The sequence below is a fragment of the Protopterus annectens genome, chromosome 12.part0 (assembly GCF_019279795.1).
Source record: "Protopterus annectens isolate FY-2018-M chromosome 12.part0, PAN1.0, whole genome shotgun sequence".
NCBI classification, from domain to species: domain Eukaryota; kingdom Metazoa; phylum Chordata; order Ceratodontiformes; family Protopteridae; genus Protopterus; species Protopterus annectens.
The window spans coordinates 899441824-899468154 of NC_056746.1; the positions used below are offsets into that span (position 1 = coordinate 899441824).

The following is a 26331-nucleotide window of genomic DNA, read 5'->3' on the forward strand; positions in this document are numbered from 1 at the left end:
GATCGAAAACTTATGTCCAGCTTATAGTGTTTGGCAAAGCTATGCATGAAATCCATGTAGTGGCTGTATAAATCTCATCCACAGAACCACCCCTGAAGATAGTGGCAAAAGTTGCCACAAATATAGTAAAATGTGCTTTTGGTTTCATTGATAAAGGACAGTTGTTGATACAAAGGTTATACACTCTGAACTCCATCTGGATAAGGAAATTCTGAAGGCCTTGAAACTCAATCTGTTAGGAGCAAATAATTATAAAAATTTTAGTACTCACCATTATGACGCATCTGTGTTGTCTCTCTCTGTCCTTCCTCAATCCATGGGGTCTTGGATCTGGCTTTAGCCACTTCCATAGACTTTGGCTCTGTAGCTTGAGCTCCTCCCCATTTAGACTGGAAATGTCCGTCGCCAAAGGCAGGAGTATGGTCAGTACTGAAGAGGCAGGTTCCATGCGAGGAGTTTTCCCCAATACCACTGGATTCAAAAGACAGAGTGGGGAAGGAGTCAGTAAAGGGGATGAGAAACTAGCCCATTGTACCCTTGGAGCAGAGGGGAAAGGGTAAACACCTTTATCTGAGTCTTGATGAAAACCATCATCATAAGATCCATTTCCAAACTGGAGGATCTCCTGAAGGACCTGATGGATGACCGAGATGGTGGGAGGAAAGACAGTCTTGACAGCTCTTTTTCTCTCTCTCAGAAGTGCCTCAAACAATGTGTCAAGGAGATCAATCCTTGAAAACAATCAGCTCCAAAGCAGATGGAGTGAATGAGGGGGATGTTGACTGAGCCAAAGTAGTAGTCTGTTCTGACCTAGCTACTTGCTATGGGCCTGCATTAGGGGATTCCTTAAACCTCCTTTTCTTTGGATCTGAATTCCCATCTTTACTTCAAACCTTTCTTTCTCTTTTCTTGGATAATTTCTATGCTCTTCTGCCACTGGATCTGGAGGTAGTAAGCCCTTGAGAAATAATTTCTCCCGTCCGACAAGGCGCATTGATCAAATGCCTTGTAGCTGGTGCAAATCACATGTCACATTTTCTACCCCCAAACAAACCACTCAATGGACATACAAATCCTAAGGGGAGATCTTATGCTCATAATTAAGGCATTTATTGAAACCCTTCTTATCACTGGCATCCAAAGTATAATAATAAGAAGTTATGTACTCACCATAACGTTCCATCTGAGTAGATAAACTTCATTTGTCAGCAACCTGTGGGTATCGGATCCGACTTCGGATCCGAGCCGGCAGTTTTCAACAGCTTAGATCCGAGCTCCTAGCTCCTCCCTCTACCCATAAACCCCTGTCAACCCTGACTGACCTCAGATCAAGTTTGCCCCCAAGCAAGCAACTGCTACAGATTTACCAACTTCAAATGTCATCTCTGAAGACAGCAAAAGTGAATGATGGAAGGTCAGGGGGGAAGGAGGGGGGATGGTTGCTGACAAATGGAAGTTTATCTACTCAGATGGAACATTATGGTGAGTACATAACTTCTTAATCTGAAGTAGTTAACTTCATTTGTGCAGCAACCTGTGCGACAGAGTCCCCAGCTACCTGAATCTTCGGCGGCCATCATGGAAGGATGTTCCGGAGCACTGCAGAGCCAAAGGATGCTCTCCCTCTGGAGATAATATCCAGCTTATAATGGTTGATAAAGGTATGAGATGAGGCCCAAGTGGCGGCTGAACAAATATCATCTAAAGGAACCCTGGATCTAAAAGCAGCAGAGGTAGACATAGATCGGGTAGAGTGGGCACGGACTCCCTGAGGCGCGGGCCTACCAAAACTTTCATAAGCCAAAAGAATACATTGTGAGATCCATCGAGACAACGTAACTTTGGATACAGATTTTCCCCAATTCTTTTTGGCAAAGGAGACGAACAACTGGTCGGATTGCCTATGACCAGATGTCCTATGAATATAGAATCGAAGTTGTCTATGCACATCCAACGAGTGTAATTTGTATTCTCCTTTGTTGTGATAGTTGGGAAAGAAGACTGGCAGATTAATGGACTGGTTGATATTAGATTCAGAAGCAACCTTAGGGAGAAAGGAGGGACTGGTCCTGAGGTAGACTCTATCCTTGTGGAAGGTTAGATACGGGGGTTTGACACAAAGGGCCTGAATTTCAGAAACTCTTCTGGCAGAAGTAATGGCGACGAGAAAGGCCGTCTTCCAAGACAAATACTTGAGTTCCACTGAAGCTGCAGGCTCAAAGGGGGGAGCTGTCAAAGCCTGAAGCACTAACGACAAATCCCACGGATGTACCACTTCCTTCACCGGAGGTCTGAGCAGGAAAGTGCCCTTCAGGAAGGTCTTGCATAGCTTAGAAGTGATCAAGGGATGCAGATCATGTCCGACATGGTAGTGAGAGAAAGCTGCTAGTTGAACCTTGACAGTGGAACAGCTAGCTCCCTGGTGAAATAATCCTGATAAGAAGTCTAGCACCACAGGTAAAGGAGCTGTGAAGGGATCCAAGTTTTGACGTTCTGCCCAGATAGAGAAATGTCTCCATTTGCTACTGTAAACCTTCCTCGTAGAAGGCTTATGGGCTGCAACTGGAATAGCTTTGACTGGGAAAGAGATGCCAGGAGTCCTGGCTAGGAGTGGAACTGGAGCAGCCAAGCTGTGAGCTTGAGGCTGTCCAGGTTCGGGGTCGGGAGACCAGATCCGGGAGGGGATCTAGAATCCAAGGAGGATTCACCAGATGAGACCAAAGGTAAGGAAACCAGGTTTGATGAGGCCAGAATGGGGCAATGAGGATAATCCTGCTCCCCAACCAACTGGCTTTCTGTAGAAACTTTAGCATCAGGGGGAGAGGTGGATAAGCATAAAGCAGACCGGGAGGCAAAACATGCACCAGAGCATCTCTCGGGGATTCCCCAACTTGGGGAATTAAAGCGAAATAGCTGCTGCATTTGGTGTTTGAGGGAGAGGCGAAGAGATCGCAACAGGGCTGCCCCCATTTGGCAAAAATCTGATTCGCTACCTGCGGATTGAGAGACCACTCATATGGGGAAAGGATGGTGCGACTGAGTTTGTCCGCCAGGATGTTGGACTGTCCCAGAATGTGCATTGCAATGAGAAAACAATTGGTGGAGATCGCCCATTCCCACACTCTCATGGCCTCTCGACAGAGTGAGTAAGACCTGGTTCCCCCTTGTTTGTTGATGTACCGGACAACCGACATGCTGTCCATCTGGATCGCAATCGTCCCTATGGGAAGAAGGTCCTGAATTGCTTGCAACGCTAACAGCACTGCCCTCATCTCTAGGACATTGATATGCAAAGAGGTCTCCGTATCGTTCTACGTGCCTTGGACAGTCCTGCCTGAAGAGTGCCCCCCCCCCACCGGAGGCGGGAGGTGTCCGTGGTCACCGTGGCCAGGGGAGGGGCCATAGAGAAGGGGCGTCCCGTGTGGAGATCCGGAGATTGCAGCCACCATGAGAGCCCTCTTGCAAGCCCTGCTGAGGGAAATGGGATGACTCAGAGGGTAGTGAAGAAAAGACCACTGGACTTGGAGGGTCCACTGTAAGACCCTCATGTTGAGACGTGCCATAGGTAACAAGTTGATTGCCGCTGCCAAAGAACCTAGAGACCTCAGGACCAACTCCGCCGGAGGAGATGAAGATAGAAGGATGGCCCGCACATGAAACCTCAGGGTTCGAAGTCTCTCTGGGGTTAAGAAGGCTACAAGATTGATTGTGTTTAATCTGGCCCCGATGAAATCTATGAGTCTGGTCAGGGTGAGAGTAGATTTGTCTATATTTATTGTGATCCCTAGCCAGGGAGCAAGGCGAAGAAAATGATCCCTGGCTGTACAGAGTAGATATCTTGTCTAGGCGGTCAGGAGCCAGTCGTCCAGGTACAGAAAAATCTGTATTCCCTGGAGCCTCATGTGGGCTGCTATCACTGCGAACACTTTGGTAAACACCCTGGGGGCTGAGGTGAGACCAAAGGGGAGAGCCCTGAATTGGTAATGACTGGCCCCTAGCCGGAAGCGGAGATCTGGTAACCTCTGGATATGATGCGAAGCACCCAGCGGTCTGCCGTGATGGACTCCCAAGCTGCCAGGTGCCCCGAGAATTGCCCCCCGACTGCCTCCAGAGTGGAGCAGTCGGGCAGCCCTTCAGGGCTGTTGCGTGGGCCAATCAGAGAAAGGTTCTCTGGACCCAAAGTTCTTCGGGCCCCCTCTGCCTCTAGGGCGGCGTCCTCCCTGTCCTCCTCTGCCGCGGAAGGACTGGGGGTCCGAAGCGGACCGGGATTGTTGCGACTTCCGGAACCACATCTTCTTCTGTCCCTTTTGGTTCTTGGAGAAGGACCTCTGGGGAGCAGAGAAGCGGACTCCGATGGCAGACAACGTCTTCCCGTCCTTTTCGCTCTGGACTAAGGTGTCACGAACGGTCTTCCCAAATAGGGCAGAACCATCAAAAGGGGCATTTGCGAAAGACGCCTTGAAGGGTTCCGCGAAATCACAATGCCGGAGCCAGGCCTGACGCCTCATGACAAGACCTGCTCTGCTGGCTCTAGCGGCTCCTTCCGTGGCATGGGATAGTAGCCGCACAGAGGTATTGGAAATGGACCTAAGAGTGGCCATACGGGTGGAGTACAACTGTTTGTCCTCTGCCGACATGGACTCCGGGGGCAATGCAGCATATTCTTTAATAAGATCCCGCTGCAGCCAAATAACGTGTGCCATGTAGTTCAGTGACCTCACCGAGAAGGATGCTGAACTAAACACCTGCTTCCCTAGGCGGTCCATCGCTCGGGACTCCTTGCCCGGGGGGGTGGACCGAGGGGCTCTCCTGAGCTAGTTCCCTCTTAGTGGCCGCCGCCATCAACATGGCATCTACGGGGGGACCCTTGCTCCAGTGGGGCCTGTTGGCAGGGGGACTGAGGATCCTGTCAGGGCGTTTCAGGACTGGCTCCACAGTGTCTGGCTCCTTCCATGCCCTGGTGGTAATCAAGTCCACCAGGAGGTCGGCCGGAGGGGACACCCAAGAGGTAGAAGGGCCTGCTTCAAATGCCTCCAGGAACACGGCTTTGTCCGAGGTCGGCTTTGGGGCAGACCACCCCCCACTGATCCTAAGCATTTCCATGATGTCCCCAAAGGGGACATCCTCCGGGGGTGACCTTGGGGAGCCTTCCCTCTCCTCCAAATCCATGTCTTCGGTTAAGGACTCAGGGGAGTCCAAGTGCCTCCTCTTGCACCTCCGCTTGTGGGGGATCTCCTCGAGGGGGCTGTCCGAGGAGGCCTCACCAGCAACATCCTGTTCCAAGGGAACGTCCTGGGACATTGAAGCAGGCTGTCCCTGGGGCCGGGTGATGGAAGTCAGACCCAACAGAGAAGGAGTGCGGGGCGGAGCTGTGGCAAGGACCGGGGGCCTGGAAGCAGTCGACAGAGTCCTCTCCACCACGTCGAATGCTGAGTGAGAGACGCTCTCTCTGGGATCTGAGAGCAGGCCCTCACTTGGATCCGACAGGCAGATCGGAACCGGCGCTGAAGCAATCCAATCCGACGGCCCAGTATGCTCTGACCTGGATGGCGCCGAAGGCATACTAAAACCATCGGATCCGAAGCTCAGCCCTCAGCTCCGAGAGCTCAGATCTGACAAAAACGTACCAGACAGGCTCGAGGGAAGAGTCGGCGCCGACCCACCCCCGGTTCCAAGGCTGCCTGGCTCCGAAGGCTCCGAACCCAGGAAGCGGGACAGAGAAGGAGCTATCAGGGCAAAGAAAGGGGTCGAGCTCCCCCCCTGGAGGGGGGGGGAGGCAGGGGCACTCCCATCTGCAGTTGGGCCTGGAGAAATCTTCGCATCATCCGGTCCAAGTCTGCGTCGGAAAGGCTACGCGTAGATCTCGAAGAGGCCACCAAGGCGGGACGGGAGTGATCCTTGATGACCTCGAAGGAGATCGAGTCTCCTCCTTCTCCTCAGGACCTGGTGAAAAACAAGGGGACCGGACCAGAGAAGCAGGAGACCGGGAAGCCCTGGAGGGAGAAGACTGCTTAGCCAGGGGGGCCAAAGTGGAGGCCTCGGCCCTCCGCTTGTGGTGTTTCTCCCTCCTCTTTTCTTTCCTGGCCTCCCTCTCCTCCGGGCCTACAGCGGGAGGTTGAGTCCCGGCTGGGGGGAGAGAGGCAGGAGTGGCCGCTGCCGAAGCCACGGAGGTAGCCACGGTAGGACCGGAGGCCGAAGCCGAATCTGGGGGCCAGAGACCCGACAGGATCAGCTTGGATCTCCGGTCCTTGAGTGCCCTGGGGTTGAACACCGCACAGATGGTACACCCAGAGGAAAGGAGTCCAACCCCAAGGCACAGAGCACACCGAGTGTGGCCATCTCGGTGCACTTCGAGAAGATAGGTTTTGGGGCCTCAGACATTTTAAACTAAAGAAACACACACGCTAGGCCCCAACACACACAGACCCTAATGAACCAGCGAGGGAGAGGGAGGGAAAAAAATATATATTAACTAAAGAAGATTTAAGCCAAGGGAAACAGGTACGGGCCTAACACACAATGCTCACACCAAAGTATAGGAAAAGTAAAAAAAAAAATTTTCTATTTTTTTCTCTCACAGAAACCACTACGACGGAGCTCAAGAATCCAGCTGCTGTCAACAAGCGTGGAAAACTAGATCTGGGGTCAGTCAGGGTTGGCAGGGGTTTATGGGTAGAGGGAGGAGCTAGGAGCTCAGATCTAAGCTGTTGAAAACTGCCGGCTCGGATCCGAAGTCGGATCCGATACCCACAGGTTGCTGCACAAATGAATGAAGTTAACTACTTCAGATCAAGCACAATACACAAAAGTGAGCACAGCAGAACATTAACTAACAATATCATTGATAACAAAATCTTATATAGAAAAAAAGGAGGAATTAGCAAACACTAAAAGCAAGAAATACAATCTGGAAAAGACAATCAGAGAAAGAGGCAACAGCAACTCCTATATAAGAAAGATTATTTTATTTTTTGTGATGGCAAGCAGACCTAAAGCCCGCACTGCTAAGGAAAAGGAAAGAATGACCAAAACTCAAGTATAAAGGTGCTAAAAAGCAGAAGAGCTGATAAGAACACAATGAAAACTAACTAAACCTGTCAAATAAGTAAGATGTGGTAAGAAATTTGAAAAAATGCAGAGATAGAGCACTTTGCTTTACCACAGAGTTGACATCACATCAAAATGCTGAGGCAAATGAGATCTGAAGAAGCTTCACAACTGGGTGAATTATTGGAGGAAAATATTGTAAGGGGCACCAGGCTGGAACACTAGCTTTGCTGAGTCAGATCTGACAAATGGCTCAAGGACCAAACAATCGGATCAGATGAACAAAATGAATAGGTTATTATGCTAACTAAGGAGATGATCTTATTGAGCTGGTCTCCAGATTTTGAAATGCTGAGACACAGTAAGGCCTTAAGTTTAATGTTACCAGCAGCCAAAAAAGCAATTACACAAAAGTGGAAATGAATGATTAAATCAGCTGTAAAAAAAATAATAACTATAATAAATAAAAGACCTAGAAACTGGATCATTAAATAGCGGAAATAATTTTCATAATAAGTGGTGCACTTGAAAATATATACAAAATAATGTTGAAATACATGACTAATATACGTACAACAGTGGAAATTAAGTACGAGTATGTTCTAATGCACATGAATAAAATAGTATAGCTATGATGGACACTGCATGTTTAAGGCATATGTAATAGAAAGTGTTACTGTGAACATTTTGACACTGCGGTGGTGGTGCTGCGGTAGCGTTGTCTCCTCACAATTAGACGTTGCCCATTCGATTCTCAGTTAGAGCGTCTTCTGTGTGGCGACATGCGTGAATGGGCGTTCCTTCGTTGAAGGTTGTGCGTTAGGCCCGGCAAGCCAGCACGTAAAGCTCTACTGCCAATCATTAGCGGACTGGAGTTCCCAAAGACACAAACAAATGTACATATGCTCATGTTACAAATTAACAATGTTATGAAAACGTTTATTTAAAAATCAAAACTTTACCTTTTCTTGATCAGTCAAAAAATTTATAATTAAAAAAAAAAAAAAGAACCAGAATTTGAAATTAGCCACTCCAAAATGTCTCTGTCCTGTTCTGCACAAGTCCTTACAGCAGCCTCATGCAGATAACTCAAGTGAACTTATCTTGGCCAATAATAAGGCCTTTACATCTTCACTACATCCTTACGCCTCACTTCTTATACACCCTTACCCACAGTTTCTTGAGCTATTATTTGAACTCGAGTTCTGATATGCTGGCTAATTGCTTGAGCACAGATAGTCATGCATTTGTGTTTTGGAAGAAGAGATTAGACTACAATAAAGTTATGTTCTTTTCCAGTTGGAAATCTCACTCAACAATTTAGCTTTAATGTACAAGAAGATGTCTGCTACAGCAAATAAAACCAGCAGCACTCCTTTAAGCATCTAAAAGGTTGTGCAGCTCAGCATGTCCTAGTACTTGAGGGCTTTTTTTTCTACTAAAGAATGTGAACTGTTCAGTTCAGTTCTCCACAGCTCAGCTTAGCTTGATTAGAAAAGATGTAACACCTAATGTGAGTTGGTGAGGACAGGCAGAAATCTGGGCAGTTTTACTGTATTTTGGTACTGGGATGTATTTATTCTGCTAGATTACTAACACATTACTATCATGTTTCAAGTATATTTTTGATCTCACGTGTACACAAGCTTTGCTTGACCAAGAAGACTTTAATGATTCCAATTTTTAAGAAGTTCACCTTGGATCATGACATTTCAACAGTCAACAGAGAATTTCAAACATTCCAATTGTCAGTAAGGTTCTTTTAAAGGACATAAAAGTTCAGAATTATTCACACCTTAAGGGATACAAATACATAAAATTGATTTCAGTCCAGATTCCACACATATTTATTTATATTTGTTAACTAGGTAAGTGCTCAGGTCTGAAGACCCTTTTCCAGGCATGTCCTGGGCCTAATGGCAATAACAGACATTATACAATGAAATATACATGCAAACAGCCATAACAGACTAGCCACAAATGTACCAAAAACAGGTAGAAAAAATAATGCAAGAAGTGCTAACAATAATTCACATTAATGTTTCTGACTCTAATCTGCTTGAATATCTGTCACGTGACATGAACCATCCATAGCGGAAGGTTAAGGAATGTTAATGTTTGTCTTTTCGGCTTTTCCCGGTTAGGGGTCACCACAGCGGAACTCCAGTCTGCTAATGATTGAAAGTCGATTTTTATGGTGCCAAGTTGCCAGCCCGATGCCCAACCTTCAGCGAAGGCAAGCCCATTCACGCATGTCTTTCGGAGGCCACTCAACCACGGGGAGGACATGCAGACTCCACACAGAATGCACTCCAGCCGAGAATCGAACAGGAGAACCTCTTGCTGTGAAGTTAAGGAATGTTAATAATGCAATTAATTTCAGTCCAGATTCAACACAGTAGGGAGACTACCTTTACTACCTCTAAATATCTCTTAATGAAAAGGGATAAAAAAAAAGAAATAGTTCTGGCACTCCTTGATCTTTTGGCAGCATTTAACACAGATTATCAGAGGATCATTGCTATCTGTGTTTTATTCTTTACATAACACAACACAAAGACTTAACAGCACACACTCACTCACTCATTAAGTGTGTGTGTGCCATCAAAGTTGACACTGAGGTCACATGTCTTTTAGACATACTGTAAGTTGTCATTCCTGTAAATAATGTAGGGATTTGGGAACAGAAAATTGGAGTCCCTGAATGTGGTACAGATAGCCATGGCAACTATTCCGGATATCTTATTTCAAAGGGCAGGTCAGGAAATGCATGACTGACAAATGCATCAAGACCTGAAGCTGTACATCAGAACCATAGCAATGACAATTCAGGTCTCTCCTTCATGCAAGTTCTCCTAGAAATAACATACATTTGGCAAATGTTACAGGGCCTTCATTAGGCTGGCCCTTCAGAACCTATACTGGCTACATATTCTATACTGCATTACAAATACTTCTTTTTCAGAAACAGCTGGCCCAAAATTCCAATGGTCCCTTCTACATTAAAAAGTTGATGGTCCCCTACCTTCTGGCATGCTCTGCTCAACTACTTTTCCAAAAAAAAATAAAAAATTAGAATTACTCCTCAGATTACTGAATATATGAAGCAATACACAATTTTCACTACGATTACAGTAATCGAACTGCCATCAATGGAAGAGCCAGAAAGGAAGTGGGAGAAGAGATGGGGTTTGCATGCACTATGCACTTGGAGGGGAAGGTTGCACAAAGGGCAATCTGATTTCAGATGGTGAAGACTAGAGTAACCACTGTTCCTGCTGAAAGGGGAGGACCAAGGGCTGCTTGGAGATAATCTCCTTTGCAAAAGTGAGGGGATGTTCTCTGTAGTCGCTGGGTAGTCATAATTAGGGCCATGGAGAAAACATGAGAAACTAAATCGCCCCTGATGATGACTTCACTTGGTCATCTCTCACTCAATAGAAAATGAATGGGCTGAAAGACTAAGAGAGGGTTCAATTGTCAGCTGGCGGCAAAGACAAAAAAAAAAAAAAAGGGAATAAGAAGAAAAAGAAAACTGTAATCTGCCTCAGGTGCTATCCGTACTCTTAAAGCATGTTTTCTGTAACTCTGATTCACTCAATGTTTATTACAAAGATTTGATTATATGTACCCTGATTTTTTTTTTTTAACTGGCTGAGACAGACAGGTACAGATTAACTAATTAAATAAATGAACAACATATTAAATGTCAACCAAAGTACTCCCTATAGAGCTTAAATATGTGTGTGTGTGTGTGTGTGTGTGTGTGTGTGTGTGTGTGTGTGTGTGTGTGTGTGTGTGTGTGTGTGTATATCTGTGTTTGCACACATGCACATCTGTCCTAGTTATTCATTCCTGTCCTTTTAAACAATTTCAGTTCTTTGATTTTGAGAACAAAGCTCTATCATGGTTTGAAAAGTACCTTATCTCCTAGAAAGGTGAACTCAATTAGCTGGAGGTCTGATAATAGAAGTGATGCAAGTAATCACTTTTGAGAATAATTCAAGTCATCATGTTTCTGTTTGGCTCCAGTGCAAATGATTAACACTTCCAAAAATTACAGAAATGGTGAGATGGTTTTGGTTTTAACAATGGCAAGCTCACCTCTAAAGCTACTTTGTGCCTAAAACACTGATGAAAACCCGTGTACTCCAGCTAAAATTTGGGGGGAGGACTGTTCAGCCAACACCTACTAGGTTCAGTAAATGAAACAGAGTGAAACTCTGGACAATTCAGAAAATATTCTCATTAGCAGACAAGACCATAAGGACAAGTAGACACAAGAAATGCAAATGGACAGATTTTACACCACTTTTTATGTATGTTGAAAGAAAATATAGAAAATAAAAAAACAGTGGAGCATCAGTACATACTGCAGTCCTTATATGAGCATTGCAACATTTATCAAATATACACCAGCTTCTACAGTTTTCAACAGTTATATACTGCATACAGTCCCAGCCTGCTAAGCCAACAGTTGCACAGTGGCTCAAAAGTTGTAAAGCAAGCAAGCAAGATAATTCCTTCACCCCTTTTGTAGGTGTAACCAGAGGGTACTACCCTACTATATTACTAACTAATCTGCAAGTTTACATTTTAGCAGCTGAATACGAACTTTGATAATTGTATGTTTCTTATTTACCTCATGCCAGGCATTTCCAAGGTAGTTTCCATCAGTGTGGGCCACTGTAATAAGGGTTTTGATGGTGTCAATGTTCTTCTGTTTCATCTCTGTAATGCTTGAACTGGCAGTAAGGAGTGTGAAACGAGCCAGTGCTTGCACATAGGCATCCCGTTCAAGCTTTGAAGAACAAAAAAAGATGCATTACTCTTAGGACAAGTGACAGTGGCAAACACACACCTATTTAAATAAAACCATACCAAGCACGATAAGCAAACAAACTGAATTAGTTCATGCTAAAACTGCAACAAAAAAAAAACTTTCAAATGAGCTATCAAGTCTATGTAGCCTGCAGATGATCAGGACTTTAAAGTATCAATAAGTTTAATTCAGAAATGAAGACAACTGGGTAGGCAAGTACATGGCTAATGTAGAAGAATCTATGTCTTTGTCCTGTACTGGAGCTCCCCTTCATCGAATAATTAGTCACCCAAGCTGGATGTTCCTGGTTAGCAAATTTAATAATATAAACATGTCAGTCTATGAATGAAGCTGGCATTGCACTCTTTGGCAGCTTGTATGAAAATATTACCATGGCCCTTTCTTCCCACAGTTGAAATGCACCACTGTTTCACACATACAAAGAAGAAAATGTACAAGTAAACAAATCAGGCAACTTTGCTGTGCTCTGAAGCACAAAATCATACGATATGCAACATTTAAAGTACGGGTAATATATAAAAATATGGTTTATTATGACAATGACGAGTGCATGTTAGGTGAAAACGAGAATGTTAACTGTCATGTGGTTGATTCCCGTATAGCCGACCTAAAATACTGAAAGTGTGCAGTTTAGCGAATGCCACTGTGCATTTGCACAAGTTACTGGATTTATGATTACAGATAGCGGTACAGTGGGGATGGGGAAATTACCCTTTTCCCCACTGTAGTGCGATCTCAGAGTTGGAATATATTATTTGCAGAGTGTGTGTGTGTGTGGGGGGGGGGGCAAAAACATTACATTATGTGAATTTGCAATATTGAAATGCAAAAATAATGTCAAAAGTGCAAATGTGAGCATTTCACTATATGCACTTTGACATTATGCCCTAATTAATATGCATAATGTCGCACATATGAATCAAGCATCTGAACACATTTTGTTATTCTTTTCGATATTCTCATAGTAAACCTAAAATACATGTCTCTGCATTAACAAACTGTTAAAATGATGACCAGCTATGTCACATTAAGTCACTTCTACCAACCAGTGTAGTCATACTGTGAAACCCAGCATGCAAGAATAACAAAACAAATTAAGATGAAGGAAAGGATTAGAGCCTGACTACAGCAGGAAGAAATGAGAAGTTATGTACCTACCATAACGTTCCATGTTAGTTGTCTTCTCTCGCCTTCTTTCTTGCTGGATGGGTTCGGAGCCAATCCTCGGCTCCGACTCGGCCACTTACTAAAGCTCGAGAGCTAATTTTACCGGCTCGAAGCAACCCTATATCCCATGATGCTAGGCGATAACTACCCAGATCTCATTTGGTAGCTAAAGAAAAATCATGCAATATAGTCCTCCAACTGGAGAGGAGGAAGAAAAAGGGAATAATCCCGCCAAAGAAACCAATCTAATCTAGTGACACTAGGACAAGCTATTTGGCTGGAAATGCTAGATCAGGACTCTTCAAGGAAGAGGAACAATCTTCTCGGTCTGTCCAGGCTAGGGGGATGGTGGGCGGGACGCAAGAAAGAAGGCGAGAGAAGACAACTAACATGGGACGTTATGGTAGGTACATAACTTCTCAATGTTAAGTTGTCAATTTCGCCTTCATTCTTGCTGGATGGGACCGCGACCCTAGCACCTTCATCCTGGGTGGCTCAATGGAACAGACTCTTGAGAACGGTGGAACCAAAATTTGCCCTGTTTCTGGAGGCCAAGTCCAATTTGTAATGCAAAACAAAGGTATGAGGAGAGGCCCATGTGGCTGCTGCACAAATAGTGTCTATTGGTAGTCTAGCTTGAAAAGCTGTAGATGTAGCTAGTGCTCTAGTTGAATGGGCTTTTGGCCTAGAAGTCAACTCTACCTCTGAGTTGATAAATACATGTAATCACAGAAGACAGCCACCTAGATAGGGTTATCTTAGATACCGGAAGGCCTTTCCTGTTCTCTGCATACGATAAAAACAGTTGATCAGATTTCCTGATTTGTTTGGTTCTGTCCAAATAATATCGGAGCTGGTGATGAACATCCAGATAATGTAGTTTTTGCTCCGCTCTATTAGTATAATTTGGGAAAAAAACTGGGAGATCAATAGATTGATTTAAGTTTGTCTGCGACGCCACCTTGGGTAAGAAAGACGGATTAGTCCTTAGAGAAACTCTGTCTTTGTGGAAGATTAAGTAGGGAGGACGAATGCAGAGGGCATGAAGCTCAGATACTCTCCTAGCAGAAGTAATGGCGACTAGGAAGAGTGTCTTCCAGGAAAGAAATTTCAATGAACAGGAAGCCTTGAGGTTCAAAGGGGGGAAGAATCAAGGATGTTAAGACTAAATTTAGATCCCACTGTGGTGGAGGGTCTTTGATCGGAGGCTTAAGTAAAAATACACCTCTAAGGAATGCCTTGCAAAGCTTATGGGACATGATGTTGCGGTCCGACAAGCCTATATGAAAATTTGAAATGGCTGCCAACTGAACTTTTACTGTGGAGGAAGAAGATCCTGAGTGAAAAATTTCAGCTAGGAAGTCCAAGACCGAATGAATCGGAGCAGTAAAGGGATCTATATTTCTAGCTTTTGCCCAGAAGGAGAAACGTTGCCATTTACTAGTGTAAATCCTTCTGGTGGAAGATTTAAGAGAAGCTACTATGATATCCCGGACGGGATTAGAAATCATAGGAAGCCTGGCTAGGGACGGAAGTGGATTAACCAAGCAGTGAGGTTGAGAGAAGGTATGGATTGGTGCAGCTGCCCCGACTGGTGGGTCAGAAGATCTGGAACCGGGTCCAGATGCCAAGACTGTACCAAAAGATAACGATGCAGGAACGGAAACCATATCTGTTGAGGCCAATAAGGGGCAATGAGAATCATCTTGGCTCTCAAGGTGGTTGCTTTCTGAATTACTTGTGGTATTAGAGGAAAAGGTGGAAAAGCATAGAGAAGTCCCCGGGGCCAATCTTGGACTACAGCGTCTCTGGGGGGATGGCCTGGAAGGGGGAAGAGGGTGAAGAAGTCGGAGCATTTGCTGTTTTGAGGCGTAGCAAAAAGATCGCAGCAAGGAAGGCCCCACTTCTGAAAAATCTCTTCCGTCACAGATTGTTTGAGAGACCACTCGTGAGGCATGAGAATAGCTCTGCTCAACCTGTCCGCTATGATGTTGGACTTCCCGGGGACATGCGTTGCTATCAGAAACCGCTGAGAAGAGATTGCCCACTGCCAAAGTCTGAGTGCCTCTCGACACAGGGGATAGGACTTGGTTCCGCCCTGCTTGTTGATATACCACACTATGGACATATTGTCCGTTTGGATTGCAATAGTCCCCAGGGGAAGAGAGTCATGGAGGGCTTGCAATGTTAAAAGCACTGCTCTCATCTCCAGGACATTTATATGCAGGTGCCATTTGAAAGGCTGCCAAGTGCCATGGACCATCCTGCCCTGAAAATGCCCTCCCCCCACCCGATCAGGGAGGCGTCCGATGTAACCTTGGCGACCGGGGAGGGAGGAACAAAGGGTCTGCCTTGATGGACTTGAGGGGACAATATCCACCAGGACAGATGCCTTTTGCAAGCTGGAGTTATCATGATCTTGTGATGCATAGGGAGTCGTTGAAAAGACCATTGGGCGAAAAGTATCCACTGTAGGAGATGCATGTAAAAGCGGGCAAGGGGGAGAAGTGTTATAGCGGGCCGCCATAAGACCCAATACTTTCAGGACATACCTGGCCTGAATTTTGTCGCTCTGAAGAAGAACATGGATGTGGTTTTGAATATCTAAGACCCTTTGATCTGTTAACTTTGCTGAAAGTTGTACGGTGTCCAAATTGGCGCCTATAAAGGTAATAGACTGACAAGGCGACAAGGCAGATTTTTCGAAATTTATAGAGATTCCTAGCCCTCTGCAAATGTGAATGGTGTAATCTATGGCTTGGAGAAATTGATGCCTGGTGGTGGCAGTGAGGAGCCAGTCGTCTAGATATGGAAACACCTGGAATCCTTGACGTCTCAGGTGAGCCGTAACCACTGCCATACATTTGGTGAACACTCTGGGGGCTGTAGTGAGACCAAAGGGCAGGGCTCTGAATTGGTAGTGACTGGCCCCCAGCCGAAAGCAGAGAAACCTTCTGGAGCGCCTGTGAATTTTGATGTGATAGTACGCATCCTGAAGGTCCACAGAGCACATCCAATTGTCCTTGCCCAGAAAGGGTAGAATGGACTGTAGCATGACTATCCGGAATCTTGTTCTCTTTACAAACTTGTTTAGTTTGCTGAGATCTAATACTGGTCTCCAGTCCCCTGTCTTTTTCGCTACCAAAAAGAACCTTGAGTAGATTCCGGATCCTAATTGGTCTGCTGGGACTGGCTGGATGGCTCTTTTTGCTAGCAGTTTTGATATCTCTGGTACTGCTAGTTCCCTTAGACCGGGTGGAATGTCTGGGTGAATTGGGGTTTGGATAAAGGGAATTTTGTAACCCTCGGATATGATCGACTGTACCCATTTGTCTTGCGTAAGGGAAAGCCAGGCTTTTGGGTACAGCGACAATCTTCCCCCGACTGCCTCCGAAGGTGGACAATCGGGCAACATCTCAGGGATGCTGGAAGGGTTTGTCAGAGAGAGGCTCCCTGCTACCCTGATTCTGTGGACCCCCTCTGCCCCTAGGGTGGCATCTGTTGTTCTTACCCCCTCTGCCTCTGGGGGTAAACTGACCTCGTGCATCAGGCGTGACTCCTTGAGATTTGCGGAACCACATTTTCCCACCCTTCTGACCCTTAGGGTATGGTCTTGAAGGGGTGGAGAAACTGACTCCTACGGCAGAAAGAGTCTTGCCATCTTGTTCGCATCTGGTCAAGGTGTCTTTCACTTGAGGTCCGAACAAGGTCAAACCATCAAAAGGGGAATTTGTGAAGCCGCCTTGAAGGGGTCTGCAAAATTACAAAGCCGCATCCAGGCGTGACGCCTTAATGCCACTCCTGTGCCTGCGGCCCTACTCGCTCCATCGGCTGCATATGAAATGAGCCGCATGGAGGAGTTGACAATAGAGTTTAGGGTTCCTAGATGTGAGTTAATTTTATCCTGGGACCCAGCAGCTGACGGATCCTGTAAAACTTCTCCCAACTCTTTGAGAACATCTCTCTGAAGGCGGGTGAAGTGACACAAGTAATTCAGCGACCGCATGGCAAAGGTCGCTGAAGAAAACATCCGCTTACCGTACCTATCCATAGTCCTAGAATCCTTGTTAGGAGGATGGATAGGTACTGATGGATCGGCTAGTTCCTTCTTGGTGGCTGCAGCCACCACCATGGCATCAACCAGGACACCTTTTGTCAAAAATTGCCTATCAGCTGGGGCCGTAATGAATTTAGACGGCCTCCGAGGAGTGGGTTCCACCGAATCCGGGGCTGTCCATGCCTTCCGAGCCACCACATCCATAAGGGGGTCGAAAGGAGGAGACACCCAGGAGGTGGAGGGTCGAGAACCAAACGCCTCCAGGTAAACCGACTCGTCCTCGGAAGGATTAAGGGAAGGCCAGTTCCCCCTCTGCTTAAGGATTTCAAGGATGTCTGAGAAAGAGACATCCTCAGAGGGGGACCTTGGGGATCCCTCTGACTCATCCAAGTCAGTATCGGATGTAATAGACTCGGGGTAGTCCTCTTACATGTCTTCTTATGCGGAGGCTCACCTGACGGGTCAGGAGAAGCCTCGGAAGAGGAAGATATTCCCAGTGGGGAAACCTGAGGCGTTGGATCTCTGGGCCCGGGAGCGAGAGAGTGGGAAGAGACGTCAGCAGGCACTGTAGTGGGAGGAGCTGATGGAACTGACCGTTGACTATGCCCTGGGGCTAGTACACTCCTCATCACCTCGAAGGCTCCCCCATCAGAGAGGCCAGAGGGCTCCCGCTCTGAAGAGGTAGGAACCCCAGGCCGCACCGACAGGGACGGCTCCGAGGCCGATGTCGGGGCAGAGCTCACCAGTGCCGATGCTCCGAGAGGGAGAACGGGGTCGGACAAGGGTCCGATGCCACTCGCCCCTTCAGAGCCGGTGAGAGAGACCAGATGCCTGGATCCCTCCAATGAAGGCATCAAGGAGGAGATCGGAGCAGAGGACGACGGAGCCGAAGGGGGAGGTATCGGCTCCGACGCCAAAACAGTCACGGCTCCGAGGAGCTCCGGCTCTGAACTCTGGGGGAGAGTTGAAGGAGGAATAATAGGTGGATTTGTAATAGCTACCGTCTGATGAGACGGGCTATGGAGCATTTGGGCCAATGCCTGAGACTTTAATAGCCTACTCACCACTCTCTCAAGATCATGGTCAGAAAGCCTGGACGACCGAGAAGATTGGCTCGGATGGCTCCGCTCCGAGAGCAGGGGTGATCTCGGAGCCGAATGGATAGACTCCAACGATGGGGATCTTGACCTCTTTCTGGAGGTGGATGGAGCAGAAGGAGCCGAGGATACGTCGGCTCCAGCCAGAGCCGACTGAGTGCAAAGATTCAGCAGTATAGGCGCCGAGTGGAGCCGATACTGGAAGCTGTAACACAGAAGGATTGGCTCCGGCCAGAGCCGATCTTGTCACAGAAAGTGAGCCAGCAGCCGACGGCTTGGGACTCGGAGCCGACGGCTTTGCTGGCTTCGAGGGCTTCCCCGGCGCAGACTTAGTCGGGGAGCTCTCGGGCTTTAACAAGCCCCTCAATATTAATTTGTTCCTGCGCTCCTGCAGGACTCTTGGGCTGAATGCGTGGCACACAGAACAAGAGTCCTGCAGGTGCAGGGGTCCCAGGCAGTAAACACAAGAAGTGTGACCGTCTGTCAGAGACATTTTCTGACAGCACGAGTCACACTTCTTGAAGCCTGAGACCTTTGTGTCCTACGACATAACAGTGTCGAGGGAGCACCACAGTAAAAAACACACACACACACACACAAACACCCAATCCAAATATAAATAATAAAAAAACAGGGATACTAACACACCCAAACACTCCACAGAATCCCTGACAAGAATTAGGAAAGGGGCAGGCTTAAGGCCTAACCTAGGGGAAGGGATATATAACTGGGATAAGGGAAATACAAGGTACTAATGGGGAATAGGGTTTAAAATTAACCGTTACAAGTTAAAACAATAAAAGGAGTGGAACTAAGACAAAAAAGGGTGACTAAAAGTCTGAAATTTGAAAACTTACCAAGAGCCGGTAAAAACGCACCTCGCAAGCGAAAGCAGCAAACGAGATCTGGGTAGTTATCGCCTAGCATCATGGGATATAGGGTTGCCTCGAGCCAGTAAAATTAGCTCTCAAGAAGTGGCCGAGTCGGAGCCGAGGATCAGCTCCGAACCCATCCAGCAAGAATGAAGGCGAGATTGACAACTTAACATCGTTTATTAACAGTAAAAAGAAGTTATTTATTTACCATGACGTTCCATCTGTGTTGTCCATTTTCATTCTTCCTCAACTGATGGGTTCGGATCCGATCCCTTGGATCTGACTCGGCTGTTGCTAAAGCTAGCGGCAACCAAAAAACTCTTGAGCTTCCCCCTTACCCATAACTTACCAACCCTGTTACCCTAGATCCTGTTTGCTGATTTTTGCCTGAAAGGAAATATTTATTATGCATAGATAAAAGGTTGCCATGGATCTAGTTGAACGAATCCATATTGGTTGTGGTAAGGTAACACCTATTTTCTTTATAAATTAATGAGATACAATCAGTTAGTTATCTGGCTAAAGTTACTCTGGCAACTGTTTTTCCCAATTTCAAATCTGCAAAGGAAACAAACAACTGGTCTGTTTTTCTTAAGTCTTTTGTTCTATGCAAGTAAAAATGCAATTGTCTCTGAACATCCAGTAAATTTAACAAGTATTTGCCTTTGTTAGCAAATCTGGGGAAGAAAACTGGCAACTTAATGGACTGCCTGATATTGGATTCTGACACCATCTTGTGAGGAAAAAATGCATTGGTTTGTAATGTCACTGCTATCCTTGTGAAAAATCAAGTATGGAAGTTTTGAAGACAATGCTTGAATTTCTGAAATTCATCTAGCACATGTAATGACTACTAGAAAAAACGTTTTCCAAGGAAGATATTTAAGGTCACACACACCTGCTGGTTCAAAGAGGAAATGTATAAATGCCTGCAGTACCAGTAGACTGACTCACAAGAAAGCTCTGCACAACTTATGAGAGGCTGCTGAGGAACCCTCAAACCCAATGTGAAAGTTTGATATCATTGCTAATTGAAATTAAATGGTTGAGGAACTATCTCTTTCTTTAAAAAGTAGGGTTAAAAATTCACAAATGTTATGAATCGGAACTGAAAAAGGTTCAACATGGTTTTGATGCGTCAAATACGCAACTCTCTTCCATTTACTGGAATAAATTGGACCTCTCCTATTCCAACCCATTGCTATCCTCTCCCCTCTCTCCAAGATAATTGAAAGATGTATCAACACCCAGGTCTCCAACTACCTTCTAGCTAATAATCTCCTCTCCAAAACCAAACATGGTTTCAGGCCATATCACAGCACTACCTCCACTCTGCTCTCCTTCACCAACACTACACTTCATCACAAAAACAACGACCTCTTCTCTACTGCCATATTTCTAGATCTGTCAAAGGCCTTTGACTTGGTATTTCATGATCTACTACTCTCTACTCTCCCCAACTTCTCCTTCTCACAATCAGCCTGCAACTGGTTCCACAGCTATCTACACAGACACCAGCAATCAGTAATCTGGGATGATAACATATCACCTCACCTCCCAGTTATTCTTGGGGTTCCCCAAGGGTCCATCCTTGACCCTCTGCTATTCTCACTTTTCACTAACAACCTAAATACTGTCACCCCAACAAGCATCTCTTATACAGGTCTATATTAGAACACCGAATGTTCAAAATTTCGAGTGTTCTAATATCGAACCCTATGAATCGAAAATTTAAAACATCGAACATACAGAACAGCATATTTTTTCTTAGGGAAAAAAACTGCTGTTCCAAAACACATACACACAACACAAGCACACCAAACAAACAGCAATCCACACACATACACCTAAACTCTTACACCTAACCCTACACTAAACTATACATACACCACTAACTATCCACTTACCTTAACTCAAACCCTAACCCTAAGGTCTGTCACTATCGCACAGTCACTTCACCCGCACCCTAACCCTAACTCACCTACCCCGCCCTAACACTCACGTCCACACAATCGCACACTTACCTGACCTGCGCCCTAACACTCATATCCACACTATCACACACTTACTTGAACCCGACCCATAACTTTCCACCACAGTGCTGAAAATACCAAAGCAACAGAAACGGACAACCAAATTCTTTCCCTAGGAAAAAAATTGGTTTTCTGTTTCTAAGATATTTTCAGCGTTCGCTGAAAATGGGTCGATATTAGAACACTCGGAATTTTAAACATTCGGTGTTCTAATATAGACCCTCTTATACAGTACGCAGATGACTATTCTCATCTGCTCTGCCCCCACTCTACCAGAACTACAACAAATCACACAGGGATCATTCTCTTCTATAGAAAGCTAGCTATCCAATGCTCAGCTCCTACTCAACCCAAGTAAGACATAACTTCTCCTGTTCCAACCTTCCAAAGCCACCCAAAACACACACCCCCACTTCAACATTCTTGCCAAAGACAATACCATCATCTCTCCATCAGAACACACAAAATTACTCAGTGTGGAAATAGACAACAAACTTAGATGTGACACCCACATATCTCTAGCAATAAAAAAGATAACAGGAAACTTGGTGCATTATACTGAAGCCGCCAATTCCTAACCAAGGCGGCTAGAATCTCCACAGCCAATTCCCAGCTAATCTCCACCCAACTCTATGCATCCCCATACTTACCAACCTTAAACAGACAGACCTACACAAGCTGGATGTTTGTTACAACAAAATTGCTAAATTTGCCACTGGAACCTCCTATCGCAGCCATCACTGTATCTCCCTTAAAGAACTAAACTGGCTAGAACTCCCACAACTCCTTCACTTTAATCAACTCACCCTCGCTCATAAACTTATTAACCACCCCCTTAACATCCCTTCCCTTCAATCCCTTCTCCAACCCTATCACCCCACTAGGCCCCTAAGATCAAGCAACAAAAATCAACTCACTGTTATCAAATCCAAAACCTCAGCAGGAGAAGCCATATTTTCATGTACCATATCTAAACTTTGGAACAATTTTCCACCCTCTAACTATTCTACCCTCCAGCAGCCTTTTCAAGACTGCAATCAAATTCCACTTAAATTTGCACTGGCTTTGTCCTTGTTCTAATCCAGACCAACACCCCTCCCTTACCCCCCCCCCCACCTAGACTCTTAACCCAACTATGCTACCGCCGCTACTAACCACAGTCAGAAATAGCTACTTGTTTTTACATACTTTAACATCTTGTCTGATAACTTTGTTACTGATACTATAAACGACAAGAAACTATCTTAACTTGCAACATTTACTGTATATACTGTTGATAATCAATATCTTGTTACTGTATTAAACCTGCAATGTTGTTTACTATTGCTGCAACTTTGTATCTCTATTTATCATGTACATGATGTGGAGCTTTTCTCCCCGGGCATCTGCTGAAAAAAGGACCTACGTCCAGTCAGAATTTCCCGGTAAACAAATGTAAATAAAATAAATAAACAGAGTTTACGTGATGAAGGTTTATGTGAAGATAAAAGTATATATCAGACAGAGGAAAAAAGCATAGGTTGTCTGGCTGTTAATGGAATTGGAGTAGCTAGGCCATCAGCCTGAGGTTTGATATGTCTGCATGGATCATACCTGTCAAGTGAGACAGGACGTCTGGAGTCAGATCCAGAACCCTAGGTTGGTGAAGTAAGTGAGACCAAAGGAAGGAGAACTAAATCTGTCGTGGCCAGTATGGTGTAATGAGGATGACTTTGCTCTTCAACATGGTTGCTTTCTGTAGGAATTTCTGAGTTAGTGGGATTGGTGGATAAGTGTATAGTACACCGGGGGCCAATAATGAAGTACAGCATCCTTCGGTGATGCCGCCTGTGGCAGGATTAGGGTGAAGTAGCTGTTGTATTTGTTGGTTAGGGGAGAAGCAAAACGATCACAGCAAGGCTGGCCCTGTTGATGAAAAATCATTTCCATCATATTCTTGTTGAGAGTCCACTCATGAGGTAGAAGAATGAATGCACCTGCTCAGCTTGCCTGCTGTCACAATGGGCTTCCCCAGAATGTGCACTGTTATTAGAGAAAGAAGGTGGATGAGATCACCCATTGCCACACTGATTCTCGACACAAGGGGAAAAATCTGGTCCCTCCTTGTTTGTTGATGTACCAAACTACCAACACATTGTCCATTTGAATTGCAATCATCCCCGAAGGGAGAGCATCTTGAAGGGCCTGCAATGCTAAAAGCACCGCTCTCATGTGTAGGACATTGATAAGCAAATTGATCTCTTTGGGGGAGTAACTACTTTGGAATTTTTTTCCCCAGAAAGTGACCCCCCTCCCCCACCTCAACTGGTAAGCATCCATGGTCATGATAGCCTTGGGCTGAAGGGGAATGAATTGACGGCCTTGTAGAACCTGATTTGATTGAACCTGAGATCTCTCTTGCATATGTCAGTGATTCATATTGGAGTTGACATGGGTTGGTAAAGTATCAACCACTGTGTTGCTAGCATCCACTTTAGAATTCTCATGCAAAATCTGGCTAACGGTACTAGTGTTACTGCCACTGACATAGATCCTATTGCTTGAAGGACTAAGTGGGATGAAGTCTTGGTACTGCAGACTATTGTTTTGACATGTAATCTTATAGCTTGAACCCCTGAGGGAGACAGTGAAGCTATCATTAACTTTGTGTTGAACAGTGCTCTTATGAATTCCAAACTCTGAGTTGGTTTAAGTTCAGACTTGTAGTTTATGGTAATCCCCAGATAATGAAAATGTCTGGACAACCTGATCTTTTGCCCTTATTAACTGATGCTTGGTCAAGGCCATAATGAGCCAATCCTCTAGATATGGAAACAGCTGGAATCCTTGCAGTCTCAAGTGAGCTGCTACTACTGCAATACATTTGGTGAACACCCACCCTGGGAGTTATGGTGACACAAAAGGGCAGAACTCTGAAGTGGTAAAGAACTGGCTCCCAGCCAGAAGCAGAATTACTTTCTGGATTGTCTATTCATCTTTATGTGATAGTACGCATCCTGAAAGTCTATGAAGCACATACATTCGTCCTTGTTCAAAAAAGGGAGAATGGACTGAACTGTGACCATTCGACACATCCGGTGCATCAAACTGAATTGTTTAAGTTGCTGAGATCCAAAATTGGTCTCCAGTGCCATCTTCTTTGGCACTAAAAAGAACCTTGAGTAAGTTCTGGACTATCTGATCTGGCAGGAATTCTTAGATTACTTTTTTTCTAGCAGCTTTTGTATTTGAATTGCTGCTTTTCCCCTCTGACTAGATGGAACATCTGGTACCTTTGCTGAGACTGGAGGTGGAAGGGAAAAGGGTATTATATAACCTCTGGAAATAAGCTTCTGCACCAAAGTATCTTTTATATCTAGCCAGGCTTTCTGGTGCAGGCATAATTGACCCCTGACTGCCTCCAGAGGTGGACAATCGGGTCTCCTTTCAGGGGCGATGGTAAGGTCTGTCAAAAAAAAAGAAATTTCCAGACCTCTGGTTCTGCAGGCGCGTCATCAACCATTGGAGTTTCCACCTATGTCCCAAGGGAACTTCTCCCACGTGTATCCTGGAAAGGACTCTGGGATTTCTTGAGCCACATCTTCTGACCACCTCAATGATTCCTGGAAAAAAATCTTTGAGGAGCTGAAAAACATATGCCCATGGCAGACAGGGTCTTTCCATCCTTTTCACACCTGGATAATGTGCCATTCACTTTGAAGACAAACCCAAAAGTGCCATCAAAAGGAGCACTGACGAATGAAGACCTGAAGGGCTCCACAAAATCACATAAGCACATTCAGGTATGTTTCCTGATGGAAATGCCTGAACCCACTGCTCTTCAGGTTCCTTCAGCTACATGAGAAATAAGCCTCATGGAATAATTTGAAACAGATTACAGAGTAGCCAAGTGAGACGTTATGAATTGGACCTCTGCAGAAATGGATCCTGAGTGGGTTTTTGAGAGTTCCTTAATCAAATCCCTGTGTAACTTTGCAAAATGTGCCAAATAATTCGGTGACCTTCAGGCAAAGGTCGCTGAAGCACAGTCACACTTCCTAAACTATCCATCCCCTAGACTCACTGTTAGGGGGGTGAACAGTGGAATTCTCCTCCACAAGTTCCATTTTGGTGGCTGCTCCCACGACAATGGCATCAACAAGAACCCCTTTACACCAAAACTGCTTATCCAAAGGTGGTGCCTTAATCTTGTCCAGTCTCCTAGGTATGGGTTCAACTGTGTCGGGTTCCTTCCACACCCGCTTAGAGAATAACTCAATATGCCTGTCTGCAGGCACAGTAACCCAGAAGGTAAATGGGCCAATAACAAAAGCCTCCAGGAACACAGACTCCTCAGATGAAGAGTTGCTGGGCTTCCAGCCACCTCTCTGTTTTAGGATCTCAAGGATGTTTACAAATGAGACATCTTCAGGAGGTGACCGAAGGGACCCTTCACCTTAACTGAATCCTGTATCTCCCATGACCAACTCATCAGGGGGAGTACAAGCGCTTCCTCTCACACATCTCCTTCCTAGTGACATCCTCAGTGGGATGCTCTGGGGAGGTATCAGAAGAAATCGGGATACCCTGTTGGGAAGCCTGGGTGTCTGGGACTGGCTGTCCCTGTGATAAAGAGTGATGAGGCTTTGAGTGTAGAGACATCAAAGTAGAAGGCTGAAGATCAGAGCGGGTTGGAACTGTCTGTTCTGCTGAGAAAGACAAAACCCTCTTTACAGCCTCGAAGGCAGACCTCCATGGAGAAAGAGAAGATCTTGGATCAAAAAAGACAAGCTTTTGGAACGCTGTCCTCCCCCGCTCAGAAAGCAATCTCTCCAAGGTGGAAGCCAGGGCCAAGCTATCCAGTACCCAGGCTCTGAGGTGCGGAGACGGCTCCGATAACTCTGGAGTTGACTCCAACACCTCAGATCCAACAGGGAAACTTTGGTTCAGAGAGGTCTCCTGATCTTACTGAAGTGAGCACTCAGAGTAAGCTCTGGATCCAAGCCACTTGGAACCATACGACTCGGATTCAGGAACTTTGAGACAGTTGAAGGAATCACAGGAGGAACTTGTAGTGGGAGTGTGGTCAAAGAATGGACCTCCCAACCCACAGGGGTAGGAACCGGTAAAACACCCATCTGAATCTGCACTGAGAGGATCTTCTGCACTGCTCTTTCCACATCTTCCTCCCTCAAACGTCTGAAAGAACAAGTGGAAACAACAGAGGGGGGAC

The 26331-nt window shown here is 45.7% G+C and overlaps 1 protein-coding gene across 1 annotated transcript in view; it reads right to left on the bottom strand.

The window, feature by feature from the left end:
• Nucleotides 1-26331, bottom strand: part of ARFGEF2 (ADP ribosylation factor guanine nucleotide exchange factor 2) — a 2483667-nt gene that overhangs the window by 881115 nt on the left and 1576221 nt on the right. Inside the window, exon 21 of the mRNA XM_044089932.1 lies at nt 11690-11848. Coding sequence (XP_043945867.1) covers nt 11690-11848 — 159 coding nt within the window. The remainder of the gene's footprint in view (nt 1-11689; nt 11849-26331) is intronic.